Source organism: Xiphias gladius, chromosome 21, assembly GCF_016859285.1.
Source record: "Xiphias gladius isolate SHS-SW01 ecotype Sanya breed wild chromosome 21, ASM1685928v1, whole genome shotgun sequence".
Taxonomy (NCBI): domain Eukaryota; kingdom Metazoa; phylum Chordata; class Actinopteri; order Istiophoriformes; family Xiphiidae; genus Xiphias; species Xiphias gladius.
Window position 1 is genome coordinate 22,381,670 of NC_053420.1, and position 17,577 is coordinate 22,399,246.

Here is a 17,577-nt window from a genome sequence, read left to right on the forward strand (position 1 = left end):
CTTGCACACCTAGTGATCAAATTAAAGACAAGCAATAATGTCAACAAAAAAGAAAACACAATGTAAGCAACAAATAAAATAAAGATGAAATGAGTCATTACATACATTTTGCTAAAGGCTTGGCCCTGGCTTGGTGTCGTATTCCGATTCCTGACCAGCTAACGCATAACATCCAGCTTCCATCAGTGAGCCAAGCACCGATATCAACTCAGACAGCAGGATCATGGTTCATGACTCCTCATAAAACGATTGAGGGCTGCGTTTCATTGGAAGTCTGACACACTGGAATCCAAGGTGGTACGTGTGCGTGGGTGTGTGTGTGAGGAGGGTAAACTGTTGTTAGCCTACTTGCCAATAGAGCCAGCTCTTTGCATATCATCCTGAGCCCCAACAGCTCAAAAATATATATATTTTAATCCAAACAGTGACAAAACACAGTTCTGTCAGAAAGTCGATCGAATATAAATTTAGATTCTGATTGTAACAGCGACTGGCAGCTACTGCTGATAAAACTCCACAAAAAATAAAGTAGCATGCTTCTAGACTGAGCGCAAAACCACATTTTAAATCATGAACCAGCCTTTCTCAATAGATTTAATACAGTGATAAATTCACAAGAGTAGCAATAGTAAAATATGGGGAAAAAATGTTCTACTTAGGCATCATTTATTCTTAATAGAAATCTTCTCACAGCAGTTAATCTCTTTCATAACTTTGTTTCGGCTTTTTTTTTTTTTTTTTTTTTTAAATCAAAACCCGCACCAAAATTTCAAGATTTATAACCACAGTACATATATTATTCTTATTGACCTTTTTGTCATCACAAGCCGCAATGGTTTCATTTATTTTGAACATCATTAACGTCAATGACAACACACTTTGCAGTAGTAAAATAAAAAGAAAGTTCCAAGCGGCTACATGAAAAACGAGTTCAGTGTGGTTATTTTCCTAATGATTGATTTCACTTCCATTGGGAAACAATGAAGTTACACGAGCACACGTGAATGTACTGTATGCTGATACTGAGAAAACATCTGGGTTCATTTTATTAAATAGTAAAACAGTAGAAAAATAAGAACTGATATCTTGATGACACTAACTTGTAAAATGCACCTTTGAGACGGTCTCATCAAAAGATCTGTGGTTGGTGTGTGCAAAGAGTTTGAACTGGTGTTTTAAGGAAGTCAAGACGGAGTTCAGTGTGTGTCTGTGTGCGTGTACATATGGAGTGTTGTCATGGTTATTTTAAATGGCACCTCAATACTTCTCAAAGCTAGAAAAATACATCTTTTTCACAGATTATTAACACTCATTGGCCACGCAGTGGGTATTCAAGATATTCTAAAACTGATTAACTCTCCATGGTCCCTGCAATCAAGTAGTTGTCTCATACCTGCATACTGTAAAACCACCCTATGGTGCAAGGTTGCCCTGCAGAGAGGGAATAAAATCATTTACAAATCACAGCTCTGAGGAAATCTTATGACCTCTCTGATATGCTTATATATGTACACACACACATGGGGAAAATTAGTCTTTTCTTTGCTGCACACAGGAATAAACCTCTAAATAAAAATCTCTTTGGGCTCTCTTAAAAATGTTTTAGCAAAAGTGTGAAATGCCAAACCTGAGAGGTTGGACAACCAGGGAAGTCCATTCAATGTCAAGAGTCAATACTCAGAGACATTTCCCGTCCTGATATAATCCACCAGAGAATTAAAACCCTCTGTCTTAAGAACCACTTCACTGAATCATATATGCCAGACATGTGATTTAGACACCAGAATAAATGCGTGCAGATGTGTACACGCACACATTCACACAGAGACCCGCAGTCTAACTGAAGAGTTTGACAAAGCAGCCGTGGCAGTAGGGCTTGTCATTCTGCTCCTTGAAGGTGCCTTTGTTAAGCTGCTTGAGGCAGAAAGCGCACACAAAGTGCTCCGGGTGGAACTTCTTGCCCATGGCTGTGATGCAGCGGCCGGTGATGGGCTTCTGGCAGCCAGAGCACAGCGAGCCGCGCCGCTCGTGGTAGTGCGACTCACAGTAGGGCTGGCCGTCGTGGTCAAAGAAGCTGCCGTTTATGAATGGCGTGAAGCACTCCTGCAGAATCGGAAGCGAAGAGGTAGAATTTATGAGGAGGGGTTGACACAAAATGGCCAAACTCATCACAGAATGAGGGGTGACTCACCCTGCAGACGAAGCATTCGGGGTGCCAGAGAGAGTTGAGAGCAGAGATGTAGTTCTCCAGGATGGCATGGGCGCAGCCACCACATTTAGGGGCAAACATGTCAAAGTAGTCCTTTCTGCAGAACGCCTTCCCATCCTTCTCATGGAACCCTAGGGGGCAGCAAAGGTACATACTGACTCTCTCTCTGCAGGCTTCTTTTCGCAATAAAAATTCGCCACTGCTCTGAGTCTACAGAAACCAAATGTGTCGTGCCATTAATTGATGAGTAATTATTACCCTCTGGTCCAAAAAAGGCTCCACACTGGGCACAGAAAAAGTGCTCTGGATGCCAGGTCTTGTCCAGGGCAGTCACTACTTTCTGTGAAACCAAGGAGAAGCAAATGGTCAAACATTCACCATCTCTTTAATATGTGAACCATAAATATGTTTTCTAATGTTACTCTCAAAAAAGGTCAACATTTAAGCATGCATGTCATCATTATAGGAGAAACTAATACATCAGGCAGTGGAGGGCCAGGGTAGGTCAGTGTGGGAGGTGCTGGACTTCTATGACTGTTAGCTCATGTTTTCCAGGCCTGATACCATTTCTCTGCAGCTTCAGATGGAAGCACACTCACACTGTCCGTGTAACACAAGATTTTAAAAACACCCACAACTGCTAAGTTTCCACAGCATGGTCAGAATTACTCAGCGGAAACTAGTGTTACAAACCCCCAAACATTTAAGTCCACAAGTAATTCTCGACTTTGCCACCAGGGGGTGCAATGTTGATTTCAATGTTTATATATTATATATTCTCTATCGACCCTGATGTTTCACACAATTATATATTATAATTTTCCTTATTTAGAGATTCAAATTTCTCTGGTTCCCTCTGACCATTAAAGGAAGATTCCAACACCCCTGAAAAGAAAACCCCAAAACCAAATTTGAGAGTAAATCACTGGAAGTTCAACATAAGAAGGAAGGAAGAAAAAAGAAAGAAGTGATGGATTGGTTGTCTGTGTGTGTGTGTGCGTGTGCGTGTACTTGTACTTATATCTTTGTTATGACCAGTTTGAGTTATAGACTTTAAGGACCGAGGACATTTTTGGAAAGTGAGGACATTTTGGCCGATTGTCACACCTTCAAAGAGCTGTTTGAGGGGTTAAGACTTGGTTTTAGGGTTCAGGTTAGAATTAGGTTTAGGGTTAGGGTTGGGGTAAGGATTGGGGTTAGGCATTCAATAGTGATGGTTAAGGTTAGGATAAGGGGGTAGGCAATGTCGATGAGTGTCCTCACAAAGATAGAAGTACAAACATGCGTATGTCAGTGTGTTGAACACACTCTGCAAGGATGAATCTGGAGGTCTTGGCAGCGACTCAGGTTGGCCTTTCCTGTAGGCTAAAGTCCACCCTCCACTATCTGCTTCCCTTCCAGCACCTTTGGCACTTAATGTGTGTGTGTGTGCATGCTGAAGGTGTATATGTGCACAAGTGTGTGTGTGTGTGTGTGTGTGTGTGTGTGTGTGTGTGTGTAAGAGCAATGGCTGACAACCCCTGACGGGAGTGGGTTCACTATGACGATATGTCTGAGCTCTGACAAGTGAAAGAGCATGCAGGGACCTGCTCATATGCGTTTGTCTTTCTGCATTCGTAACACAACTGGAAGTCACTTCCCTTCTACTGCCGATAGGACTGTGTGTGAGTGCGTGTGTCTGCCTGTGTTAGTTGACTGTCTGCTTGAGAAGGAAGGGCTATTTCTGACATGTAGCAATTTTCCAGTAAGACCTTCATCCATTTGGTTGTGAATAAATAAATATCATTATCCATCTACTTGTACGCATGTTAGTGCTTGTGTGTGTGTGTGTGTGTGTGTGTGTGTGTGTGTGTGTGTGTGTGTGTGTGTGTGTGTGTGTGTGTGTGTGTGTGTGTGTGCATTACTTACATCCAGTATGGGTCCATTACAGTAGTGGCATCGCGGTGAGAACAGGTTGTGGTAGTCTTTCTCACAGTAAGGCTGTCCGTCTCGCTCAAAGAAGTTCCTGGAGCCTATCTCCTCCTGGCAGTGGGTGCACACAAAGTGCTCAGGGTGCCACGTTCTGCCCATGGCAGTCACCACCTGGTTTGGGGAGACACAGTGCAGTAAACTGAAACGAGCTGCCAGAGGAAAGGCCTGGCTCAGCAGGGAAAATCACTGCAGCCTTGCATGCAAAAGGCAAAGGGGATATTGCAAACAGCAAGAGTTGTAGATCTCATAACTCGATGTTTCAAAAGACATTTTACATTTTACTCGTCCATTTTGGCTGCATACTCATGATAACCCCAGATCATTTTAGTTTAATTTTATTCCCGGGAAATAAAATCTATATGCTTCTTGTGAACAGAGGTTCTTTCATTTGGTCCGTTTTGGGTATCTTCAAAGTGAAAGCATATTAAAATCTCGTGATTTCTGATAAGTTTTGATGAAATCCTGTAAGTAAAATATGTGATCTGTTGACAGAAAGACAATTGCTATGAAAATAATACCAGTTGAGTGAAGAGAAAACCTTACCTTGGTTTCTGTTAATTTGAGCTTGTGACAATGTTGTCTTCACACATATGTTTTCACAAAGTTACACTTTAATAAAACGCAGAATATATGCGGCAATTTTTTATATCTCTCCGACTACTGTTTGCCAGTTGAATTATTGATAGATTGATTGGCTTTAACCTTAAACAATCAGCACAGCCTAAGACATGCAGAACAGGAGCCAACACTGCACAACCCATCCAACCTGGGCAAATAAATCTGCAAGTGAGCAATCTTCCTTTCACCACATTATCAACAAAAAACAGCTATGATGATGAAGCCCACTGGGTATTCTAAATTATGTTTCACTTGTGTGCTTATGCCATCAAATAATATATTAACTCTGTAAATGCCACAGAAATCATATCTAAACCTGCAAGTTTTTTCATTCAGTATGTATACCAACTGAAGTCTTGTGTGAATGTGAACTGACTTGTATGATTCAGTATTTTCATTACCTGTCCAACAATGGGTTTCTTGCAGGCTCCACAAACGCCCTTAGCCACAGTCTGGACTCCGAGTCTGTTGAGGTCTGACTGCAGACTTCCCAGCATGTTGTCCAGCTTGTTGGCTGGTTTGGGGAGTACAGTGGGAGACGTCTTTCCCTGGGACTGGATCTGGCGGAGATGGAAGATAACAGAAATGACTTGTAATAAATGGCACTGAAGTCAATATGTCAGCAGCAAAGCTTGTGATATTCAGTCAGAGGTCTACACATCAACAGAGGCAAAGAAGACCTGCTTCCTCTTATAGGGAAAAAAAATATTTACAGTACATATAGAAAATATTTTGTACTTATGAATATCAAACAGTATGGCACTGAAACTAAATGAAAGAGAATACCAAGGCTAATGGACATATTAACAATGACAAAGTATGTTTTGATCAAATGTAATTCATGTTTGCAGAGTTTAATGATGACTGTGAATGTGCATCTATGTGCATTTGGCTGCTGTAATGTAAGCAAACACAGACCTTCTCAAATGGTGCGGTCATTGGAGCTTCATGACGCCAATGTTCCACCGAGAGAAAATAGCATCTCTGCTCCACGTACTCTCTCTCACTCTCTCACTCTCACTCTCACACACACACACACACACACACACACACAAACACACAGACGCACATGTTCAACACACACACACACACGCGCACGCGATAATGACCCACCTTACCTTTGACCAAATAAAAGGCTTCTCATCGGGCCTTTTACTTTGATGCCTGTGTAATCCTACTAATGTCAATCTACCACTCCACAAGTGTAAAACTACTTCGAAAGAGATATTATGAGTTCTAAAAGATGTGATGGTGCATGGCATTCAACAAGGACATGCTGGTTTCTAACCTAGGGGGACCTGTTGACGGAAGTCCTGTGGGAGATGCTATAATTGTGGTGGTAACTGTGCTGTCGTGTGGCAGATTAGGTTTCGGTTGCACTGCGAGCCTACCATTCCTGCCCATGGCAGGACAGTTAACGTAATGGGGACATGGGGGTTACACTTAACTTGCCTCTAAGCTCTTAAACTCTCCACTCCACTCTGAACACACAGCTCTTGGCGCCATCAAATGTCAGAATTAGAAAAGGGGGCTCAGTCTCAATAGCCTGAATGTCAGCACCCCTCCTAACCTGGACTGACCGGATTTCAGACAAAGCTTTAAAGAGGCTACCTATTGCAACTTGGTGTAATTTGGACACCAGGGATTAAGAACAGAGCCAATGACAAGACAAAGTCTGTAGCTCACAATAATACAGTGATGCAACTGCTTTGATTTGTACCAAATAAATAAATAATACGCAAACACACTCGAGAAAAAGAGACTCAAAGTCACAGTACAAACCAGACAAGAGAGTCAAACAGTTCAAGTGTTAGAGAAAGTGGACAGAGAGTATAAGGTCAGAGAAGAGGAGAGGGACAGACGAAGAAAGGTGATCCGTGCCTGGATTGGTGGGAAGATGGGGTCGTACTCGGTCTGACACCCCACTGATACAAAGACCTTGGGAGGCGGAGGTGGCGTGACAGGCTTGGGAGGGGGGCTAGGTGATGGAGGGGGCTGGACAGGGGGAGGCGTGGGCTCCCTGGGGGGAGGAGTTGGCTCTTTGGGGGTTGCTGGGGTGGGTTCTCGAGGAGGAGAAGGGGTCGGAGGGGGAGGAGGTAGTGGCGGAGGAGTCTGCTTAACTGGGGGTTGCTTTTTGGGTTCTGGGGGAGTTTGTGGAGGGGGCAGGACTTTTCTCTGTGGGGCTGGTGATTCAGGAGGGATGATGATCTGAGGGAAAGAAGGAAAAAGGAAGAAGCAAAGAGGAGAGCAAACGGATAAGATACTAAAATTGGGTCAGGATGAAGAAAAGGAAATTGAGATGAAACAAAACTGGCACAATGAACTCTCCCATAAATAAATACAATTTTTATGGTAATTTGAGGAAATTCCATATAAATTAAATTTTTGCCACTTAATTCCTAAAATATAGGCCAAAAAATATAATTTCCAAATCTTGGTTTAACGCGATCCAGAAATAGCACTGACTACGCCTGCTTTGCGCCTGTAGTGTCTACCTTATCCACAGATGGTTGGGCCCCTTTTTCACATGTTCGCTGTGGGTTCGACATGACGATGACTCCCTCTGTCAGCCAATCATCTTGCTGTTGTTTCCGCTGGCTCTCCACTCGCCCTATGCCCAGTTTCCCCTGCAGCTCCTCAATGAGTCGGTCTTGCGAGTTGCTTTTATTCACAATGATCGGCCCCATTTTACGTCGCAGCAGGCCCTCCCTGTACATCGGATGCACATTGGAGGTCTCTTTGGTGCGGCGGATAACTGACTTGAGCTGGAGAGTAGACAATAAGGAGGCGTGGGAAGCTGGGGTTGGGCCATTCACCAGGGTGTCCATGTCGGGTTATCATCACAAACAGGACAGGCCGAGCACAGGATGGCTCACTCAAACGGCAAAAATGCTCAAGCACTGGCTTTGTCAAATGCTCTGCAGATTTGTCAGGCACTTGCGTGTTTATTCAACTTTGCTTGCCAACGCTAAGCACAGCCTTCCATTCAAGTCCATTCTCTACTGTCAACTTAACTTAAAACTGTTCAGGAATCCGTGGCATGGCATGCTGCACAGCTGATGTCGGGACAACACAGGTCCACCACAAAATGCTTTCACAAAGGTCTGCACATGCCAAAGCAAGGCCAAAGGTCAAAGAAGCAAAGATCTTGTATGTTTTTTAATTGCATGTGCATGTTCTTAGAGCATACATATGCATTAGCAAATGAGAAGAATATCGACTCTACTCTGGAGTCTTGTTGTCATCTTATTATACTGACACAGTAAGTGATTAAAAACACATCTTTGTATCATTTGTTGGTTGTAAAAACATGAGGGGTCAGGCCCAGTGAGTAACACAGCAATGTTGACTGAAGCATGTAGAGGCGTGCGTAGACAACCTTTCAGAAAAGCTTTCAACGTCAGCCACAAATAGTCTCTACAGGGAGACGTCTCCCTCAAGCCATTTTGTAATTGCTATGCAGTGACACCACATGCATCACACCACAGAGATGGAAGCATTTCTCCTCATCAAGACATATTTGTATTATTGCACAGCTCTTGGACTATTTGTAGGAGTTGCTCTCCCAAAATAAGCTTCTTTCAGCAACTAGAGATATACTCTGCTTGAACAACCCCCTTACACATCCATCTTGCCATTATTGTAAGAGTTAATTAATATATTCGGTCACATGGCCAAATAACAGGAAGACAACATGGGGTCTCTTGCTTTCTGCCAGCAACTTATTTTGGAAGAGTCAAGTTGAGCCTCGTACTTGGCCAGAAGCAGATAGACGCTCTACAGCAGAAGGCTGCTGTATGGGCAGGTCCAGCGTTGCATCTGGTGTCCCGGGGCAGGTGGGGGGGGTGAAACACTCATCCATCCAGCTGGACTCTGTCATGGGTGTCAGGGTTCCCTCTCGGCTCAGATCAGGGTAAATTCCGTCTTCCTCCTCCCATGATCTGTCTTCATCTCCAGGCATAACGGAAGCAGTTGGCTGGTTTTCAGCCAAATGGGGAGAATCAGGGGCTAAGAGTTTGTCTAAAGCATCATCCAATAAAGGTTCCCGGCATGGCCATGTTAAACCCAGTACTTTGTCTGCCTGTTTTTCTGTGGGTGGGGGAGACAGACTATTTGGTGGTGCAGTGGCAAGCGAAACTGTTGAAGCTCTGGGACTGTTGGTGCCTGGAACTGTGTATGTTTTTCTAATGATTGAAGCAGGACTCTCAGGAACTGCAGTTTCACTCTTTGGAACTGTTACTGGACTTGGAAGTCTTATTGGGGAAGCATTGTTTGGGATTGTTTCAGGGCTAGAACTCTTGGGTACAGGTGAACTAGAGATATTAGGGATTGTCACAGGACTTGCAAGTCTTTGAATTGACACTGAACTCATGCTCTTGGGATCTGTTTCTGGACTAGCACACTTTGGGACACTTATCGGACTAGATATAATAGGGACTGTCACAGGACTTGCACTTTTTGGTACTGGACTTGAAAGCCTCGGAATTGTGACTGAACTCACAGTCTTTGGCACTGCCTCTGTAATTGTTGGCACTGTCACTGGACTTCGATTCTTTCCAGCTGCTTCTGGACTATGATTAATGGGAACTGGACTTGAACTCTTGTAAGACTGACTTCTATTGGAGCATTTGATATCAGGTGGACTAGGGATCTTGGAAAAAACCACTGGACTGGAGCTCCGGGCAGCAAGACCTGGACTACAACTTCTGCCAACAGTAACTGGACTTAAACTCTCTCCAGCTGGACTTGAGAATTTACTGACAACGACTTTAGTGGCTAACATCTGTGTAGAGCTGTGGGCTTCAAGTTGACTAGGAGGCTTTTGGGTACTGGAGATACTGAGGCTCTCCACATGAGAGATCTCAGAAGTGACACTGACTTCATCATCTATCTGTTGGATCTGGGAGTACTTGGAAGATGCAATTACTACAGTGGAACCAGCTGAAGTTGTAGGGGCTGAACAACCATCTTCATTTATATGGAGTTCAAGTGGAAGAGGGGTACAGGAGGAAGTGGTGTAACTAGAAAGTAGAAGAGTATCCACTGAACCGGCATGAGAATTTATAGATGGGGCAGTTACTGATTGGACAAGTGGTGAACCAGCTACCAGTGAGGAGTCCACTGCCTCTTGATTTACAGACACCTGAGAGCCAGACTGAATCGAGGTCAATGATGTAATGATTGCAATGTACATACAAAGACAAGACATACACAGTGATAGAGAAAAGAAAAAGAGACCAGGAAAAATAGATTGAGAATGAAGGGAATGAACAATAGTCTCACACAGAAAACCCAGCAAAGGCAGAGCCTTCTCAGTTGTCTTATCCAAAAAGTAATCGTTTATAAAATACTACAAAAAATAACTTCTAATGAAACAAATAAACTTCATTTCAGTTTATTTTAACAAAATTGTCTTGATTGTTTCCCTCAGACATGCAGGGGCCAGACACAATCCCCTAAGATCTCAAATATTACTAGGGTGTTCAATCAACCCTTTTTCTTTGACATAATATCAACAAAAATGACCACTTTAAAACTTCAAAGGTAAAGATAACAGTTACTGCTATGTGTTAATGGGGTTTAATGGGAAATTGAATTGCATTGCATTATATTGTACAGATGCTGCTTTTGCTGTGTAAACCCCAAAACTTCTTCCTCTATGATTGCAAGCTTGAAACAAATTGTAAAGTATTCCAAACGAAGAATAACAAAGCCTAAATGATATCTGGTGCATGATTTGTTTGTTCTAGTTTGCCAACAATTTAAAGCCAATTTTGAATTAAAGGCTGGTTGAGATAAACAAAAGCCCCACCCACTATAGGCATACCGCTGAAACACTGCAAAAGTTTGCAAATGAAATCTGTGGCAACTGCCGATGAAGATATGATGTGAAACGGTAATACAGCAGAAAATCTGTTTTAGGAAAACTCACTGCCAGCAGCAGCAACCAATTTAACATCACAAAAACAATGAATAAAATCAGTCTGATCCAATCCGTTTCTACAATCAATTGACCTGTTCTGCAAACCCCTAACATATGCAGCATAGTCTTAAACAGTCACACAATGCCAAAAAATAAACATCCTCAATCAAGTGTGCAAACTGCAGAGCCCCCAAACTCTACCCACTTGTGAACTGTACTCACATTGCTTTGGACTTTGAAGTCAGACAGGGAAGCCATGAGCTCATCCAGCTCTCGTGTGGCAGAGGAGGCAGACATTCTGGCTTGCTGCTGTGCTGGTATTTCCTCTTGTCCATCTGTTTGTTCATCTGACATCACCAAAGGTGTGGGACTAAAGGAAAAGAAAAGAACATAATCAACCAAAAATTTTGCATGAAACAAAAAATATAAAAACCCCTAAAGCAAAATATACTTCAGCATTAATCAGTACATCTAAATGCATTGGAATAATTTATTTTCTTGCTGTAACGATTTGTCTCTTACATGGGTGAGGGCACAGAACTTTCCAGCTCATCTAGAAGGCTCTCTACACTTGGTCGTACATCCTCTATTCCTCGAGCTGTCGCACTGCGTTTGGGCTTCTCCATTACAGGTGGCACGGCCTTGCCAGCAGTAGAGACCCCATTCTCGTGGATATGGTGGATGATACTGCTACCAGGCAGTGGTGGAGCTGCTTCTTCTATTACAGGGAAAAAAAAAACCTAAGTGAATCTCCCAAACACATCTACATGCGTAGGTACCCATAAAAAAATGCAAGGCAACAAAACAGTGTAGAGAAAGGACATCCCTGTGCAGTACAACAGAAACAGATATGTCCAAATTAGATAGTGACAGCTGAGCTCTTTCAGAGAAACGTAAGAGAGCATTTTATAAATTGTGAAAGAATATGCATGTGTACCTTCTGTGGGGAAGGCAGGGGTGCTTTGCTGGACAGCGTTGAGCTCCAACAGCAGGCGGTCCAGCTCAGACAGGTTGCTGCCCAAAGATGAGTTCATGGCAACAGCTGATGACTCACTACTCTTCTGCTTATTAGGGAAACTGTACAGGATAGACAGAAGAAGCACTACTTATTGCCAATAGAGTTATGGACGGAGAATGTTGCTATATTTTCAAAGCGGCATCATTTGGAAAGTGTCTCTGCTAACTGTTAAGTCGAAAGTTGAAACCAAAATGGGGATTTCTAGTCTAATTGTTCACTTATGTGTCAAACAGCTGGAATTAAATAGAAACACTATGTTCCCACTGGCATTAACAGCGGGAACATAGTGTTCCCGCTGTTAATGCCCTCCCTATAACTGGCAAAATGTGGTAGAGGTTGTTCACAGCCATTTTACCGAATGAAGTAATCTATATCACCAAAGAGTTCACTCACTTTTAGGGGAACAAGTTCTTGTGAATCCTACCTGTATACGTGGTCCTCTTCACCAGTGGGTTGGTTTGGACTGCTGCTATCTCTAGACCAGGGACTTCTCTGAGCTGAGCTGAAGGACTATATGCAGAGGGCCATTCATAAATGAATCACCTCATTTACATAAACCTTTATTTGTGAGTAAATGAAACCCTCTTCAAGAAAATGATCATTCATGTCATGCCCAGGACACATATAGTATATGTACACTGTGTATTTACCTCAGTTTCATCTAGTCCGTTCAGGGTTTGCTCAGAGGGAGTGGGTGGGACTTGGGGTGGAGAGCAGAAGTCTTGCTGGGTCTGACCCCCAATAGGGAAGGAGTAGGCGGTCTCGTCAGACAGGAAGAGTGGGCGCTTGGAAATGTGGGATGTTGTGGACTCAAGGTCCGCCAACAAAGCATCTATGGAAATACAAGATTCATCATCAAAGGTCTGAAGATTATTACACTTGCAGACAGGGAAGGGCCATATGATGACATACACTGTAAAAACACAATCACTGACTATCACTTTAATATCTCTAGTTGTATTAGGTCATAAGAGTGAACATTGCAATAATGGATTTACAGGATTTTTGCATCAATGTGATTGATTTTTCAACGAAAACAGACATTTCCTTCTGGCTATTTGATATTTTTTCAGAAACTTACAATATCACAATGGTGAAAACCATTTCAACATCAAATAGGGTAAACTTTGATAGATGTCAGCCATATTTGCCCACCCCTACGCAAAAGTTTAGATCCATTTATGTATGTCTAGAATTTAGCACTGCAAAGGTTTTAGCAACACATCACCAGTTTAGTTTAGATACACACAGGACAAAACAACTACAGCGTCTTTCGCAATCAGTCAGAACCCAATGTCGACTGACATCAGGGGAAGTGGAGTTGTAAAAGGTGAATCATGCAGACTGTCATAGCCACTCCTTCGGTTACTCATTGACCCTAGTCTGCCTGCAGTCTTTACATGTCTCAAATCCAACAGTTGCTGTCAAGTCTTCAACCAGGTATACATGCTCATATTTACCATTATACTCCAATAGCTACCTTCTGTGCTTGAAAGGGCTTATTTGGTATTTTGAGAACAAGGTTCAAGAAAACAACTACTAATTTAGCAGCCCTAACCAGTAGGTAGAAGGACATAACATAATAGGGGATTTACTGAAGAGCACAGACTGTATTACTGAATACTCTGGCTTATTTTAGCGCACTCACTCACAAAAGAAGGGTTTAGATTCTCTTGCAGAATTTCACAAGTCCTAAAAATTAAAACCCTAAATTTAATAACTAACACGATCTAACGAGAAATGTCAAGCGTCAATCAAAGATTTGTGCATAATTACTATATATACACACATTATTACGCACTTACCACAATACCAACAGGCTATTAAAGACACTGGGAATCCTCAAGTCTAAGCCAAATAAACCATAGTTAGATACAGCAAATGTACAGTGCTGCTATCATCAAGTTTTATTCTTTACTGCTGAAAAGCCTATTTAAAATTATTCAAACTGTACTTGACTGTTCAACATTGACTACTGCACTCAACCACCATCCTAAAAAAAAAAAAGAAAAAAAAAAAAATCACTGGGTCAAGAAAGACAAAAGCATTGCTGAAGTAACATAGAGATGAGACGTACCTTTTGAAAAAGACCAGTAGTTACACCAGGGAAATGAAAAGGAGATAACACAGAGAAAAAAGGAAAAGTAGTGGAGGGGGAAGAGGGCAACACAAACAGACTGCCTGCCAGGCAGGAACTGCCTTTCTTAACTCTACCATCAGCATAAGAGAACGAGATGAGATGGGAGGGGGTTGCTACCGAGAGGCTGAGGGTAGAGAAGGTTAAAATTAATGGCAGGGGGTTAGGTTCACCCCCCCCCCAAGCTCTCAAATTGCTATGCCAGGTCCATCGTAGTTGCCTTAAAGCTCAAGTTAAGAGATACTACTCACGCAAATGACGACCCACCGAAAACAGTCTCTGAGGACGGAGCTGTCCAACTTTGGCAGTCAGAGCCCGTTACAGCAGAAGGAGGAGTGCACAATTTTGTGAAATGAGGAAAGTCAAGAGCAAGCAGAGCTCTTATCAACAGAGGCATGCCCAACTAAGGGAGTGGTATCACAAAAGGTATATAAAGGTATAATCAGCCCCTCCTTCACACTGTCAGGGCAAACTCTGCTTAGGTTACTCATGACTCGCTTTTAACACCTCTTAGTGTTACATGTTAAATTAATCTTAGTCTTCAAATAGAAAAAGGCTCAGATTATTAACAAATGATCGCTTTACAACATTAACATTCTAAAAGATTTCCTGAGGACGCTTTATACATTTGTACATTTTAGCCTGAACATGATTGCTAGGTACACCATAGTGTCATCAGTACAGTGGTAACTTAGACTGCAGTGTTTCCCAGACGGAGAGGAGACACGGCAGAAGCAGAACAGGATCAATACCAGATCCACTTGGACCAACCTAGTATTTGCATGGCTGACATGCCAGTTGACTGGGTTTCACAGCAGAGACACCTCTCTGGACACAGAAGCTCGCGCGCATTCCACAGAGTTTCATTATGGATACAGCGCAGCCCAGTGTTTACACTACTGCAGGCAGATCTGTGAGTGTGTCTGTATCCTCATCTCATACTTGGTGGTATTAAAAAAAAAAAAAAACACACACCCATAGATATAAAGAGGGCAGAAACAACACAGCTGTCAGTCTTTATAGTCCATACCAAGTATGGTGTGTGGTAAAACCTACCATTCAAAGATGTTTCAAACCAATAGCTGGGCCGGTGCACAGACAGGTGTAGCCAACACTGTGGTGTCAGAGCTCTACTTCTGGTTCAGGAAAGAGGAAGTGAGCATTATGAATTCATTCTAAGAGCTTTTCTGTGTTTCAAATTTAGAGGTGAAGGCTTCTTCTTCTTTGAAACATTTCCCACGATGCAGCTGATTTTTTATTGTAACACAGAAAGAATGGGTGATATGGATTTTTTTTAGGTAAAAATCTACACGGTTTACCAGGTTCCTTGTATTTTACCTAATCTCCAAGATGTTTTACACATTTACAGATAAGGAAGTATAAACTAAAAAAATAAAACAAGATCAGACTAGATAATAGAAAGTCGAGACATTAATCTAGCATTCTGCATCGCTATGAGAATTGGCCAAAACATAATTTAGATTTCATTAGAAACCCTACTGAAATGCTACATAAATACATGGTACGCATATCTGGAGGACTCAGTAAATATGTGTTGCTGGTGTCAGAACAAAGTTTTAATGCAGCTGGTGGAGACCTCAGTCAACAGAGTTTGGTCCAGATGGTTTACACAAGAGATGTTAATCAACTTAGCTCTCAAGCTGAACTGGCCTTAACCCTGGTTATAAAGATTCTGCTCCTCCAAAATAGAGTTACTGCTCAAAAACGAACCTCCAGGCTATATGAAACAAATATTCTGTTTGGTATTGGCTTCTAGGAGATCTGTGCACTAACTTTAATGTCTAAGAGGTCTTGTATCATAATGAAGCAAGTTCACTGAAATCAACAGCTCATTTCTCTCAACAAAGTGGTTGCGGTACAGTCCTATAATTTAGAGGATATGGGTTAAACATAAAATATAGAAACTAGCAGCTTCAGGGTTGCCTTTGTTCAGTGAACACTGCATGCTAGGCAGGCTCTGACCCATCCACAAACTACACAAACACACTGAGGTGTGTCAGCCTCCTCTGCCAAGGGAACATACCATGACACACAGACTCTAGTGCAAAGCACAGACTCGTTCCCCAGTGACCAAAAATGGAACTACAGTAGAATGAGGAACTCATTAGACGTCTGGGTGTAGAGTCTTAAAAATGAGCCTCTTGAATCTGTCTTATCCTTTGTAAGGAGAAGCAATTCAGAGAGATACCTTTATATGAGTATATTTTAGTATATTTTATTGAAAAGAGTATGTAAGAGGGAACTGCTTTGAAGTAATTTCATATGGAATAAAACATCTGTTTGATGGTTCTTAAGGACAAAGCTATGTAGAACCCTGAGAGACCAAAGTTCCAGTGAAGCAAGCGGGAGCGAGAAGGTGCCAGATCTACACCTGTGTACTTAAAATAGTCCACACCTAGTTTTAGCAAACTGCCTATATCGATTTAAAAAAAAACAAAAAACAAAAAAAAACCCCCACAGTCCACCCTCTTCATTTGCACCTAATGAACAAAGAAAAAAACACCAGCATTTTGTTAGCCTCCATATCCACAACACTAAATGTGACATGGTAGAGCAAAGCTTGACTCAAACAATAAGGAATGGCAATGGGAGTGTCGAGAGAGATAGCGAGTGAAACTGGGAAGAGTGTGTGTGTGGCGTGCAGCAGGCAAATCCTCAGAGGCTAAAATGTGGGTTGACGCAGATTAAGGAGACTCCCTTCCTCCCAGATGAATGGTGTGCATTTTAATTACATGAACACTGCTCTGCATGAGGCTCATTACAGGAAAGACAGAGAGGAAGAGAGGGAGGGAGAACAACAGGGGACTGGGAAGATTGGGGTGGCAGAAGAAGGGATGAAAAAGAAAGGAACATTAGGAATGAAGGGCGGGGGATGCAGGGAAATGAGGGTATGGAAAGGAAGAGTCAAGTACGCTGACAGCAAAGGCCAGGGCAGATGATGGATCAGCACTTATATTTCAACCTCTGATAGTCAAAAGCGACATTAAATATAAATGGGATCTAATTAGGCAAAGCAATCCTAGAGCACCACTTTTAGTTTATGAGGTTTGATCAGCTTAAGTCCTGGACGTCAACAGAGGCAAAGCCTCCATTATCCCTGACAGGACATCCTGCCTGATTCATACAGCAAAAACTGCCTGAGCCCCTATCAGTGCTGACCACTGCACAGAGTGAATCAATGCTGTCTACCTCTCAACACATCTCTTGTTTATTTAGCCCTGCTGGTAGCGGTTCCTTTCAGGGAATAAGTCCAATGAAATGTAAAGAAACGAAACACGGCCTTTAACGACCTACAGGGGGTGATGTCGAGTTGTGTGTGAGAGCCTGGCAGGCTTCTCGTTTTTTTTTTGTTTTTTTTTTCTCTTCTCCTCAAGGCTGGTACACAGAACGGGCTTTATCTGAGAGGTTCACAAATGCAAAGGGATTTACCAAGATATGAGCTGACACCAAAGTGAGACTAACAGGATGAATATCCGCAGTAAACCTGCAAGACTGTGTGTGCAGCAGATTTACCTGTATTCTCTGACCCCCTTTCTGCATCTTCCTTCCCTCATTCCTTTCATTTCTTTCCTCTGCATCTGATGTGTTGCAAGGTGCAGGGTGGCTGATATGAATTCCTGACATGCCACAGCTCGTCTTCCAATTGTGAGAGAAAGGGTGAGGGACACAGAGAAATGCAA

At 42.5% G+C, this 17,577-nt stretch overlaps 1 protein-coding gene across 3 annotated transcripts in view; it reads right to left on the reverse strand.

Moving 5' to 3' along the window:
- Window positions 1–724: 724 nt before the first annotated feature.
- The window catches only part of pxna (paxillin a), a 29,203-nt gene continuing 12,350 nt past the window's right edge, over window positions 725–17,577 (reverse strand). For 2 of the 3 annotated variants that reach the window (XM_040159487.1, XM_040159488.1), the window contains exons 2-11: window positions 12,390–12,571; window positions 12,164–12,249; window positions 11,659–11,798; window positions 11,244–11,439; window positions 10,944–11,091; window positions 5,200–5,358; window positions 4,118–4,291; window positions 2,468–2,549; window positions 2,192–2,340; window positions 725–2,103 (exon numbers count right to left, since the gene is read on the reverse strand). In XM_040159487.1, coding sequence (XP_040015421.1) covers window positions 1,837–2,103; window positions 2,192–2,340; window positions 2,468–2,549; window positions 4,118–4,291; window positions 5,200–5,358; window positions 10,944–11,091; window positions 11,244–11,439; window positions 11,659–11,798; window positions 12,164–12,249; window positions 12,390–12,571 — 1,583 coding nt within the window. In that variant the 3' untranslated portion in view covers window positions 725–1,836. Of the gene's footprint in view, window positions 2,104–2,191; window positions 2,341–2,467; window positions 2,550–4,117; window positions 4,292–5,199; window positions 5,359–10,943; window positions 11,092–11,243; window positions 11,440–11,658; window positions 11,799–12,163; window positions 12,250–12,389; window positions 12,572–13,816; window positions 13,917–17,577 lie in introns of those variants that run through there. The other variant, XM_040159489.1, reaches the window with a different exon arrangement.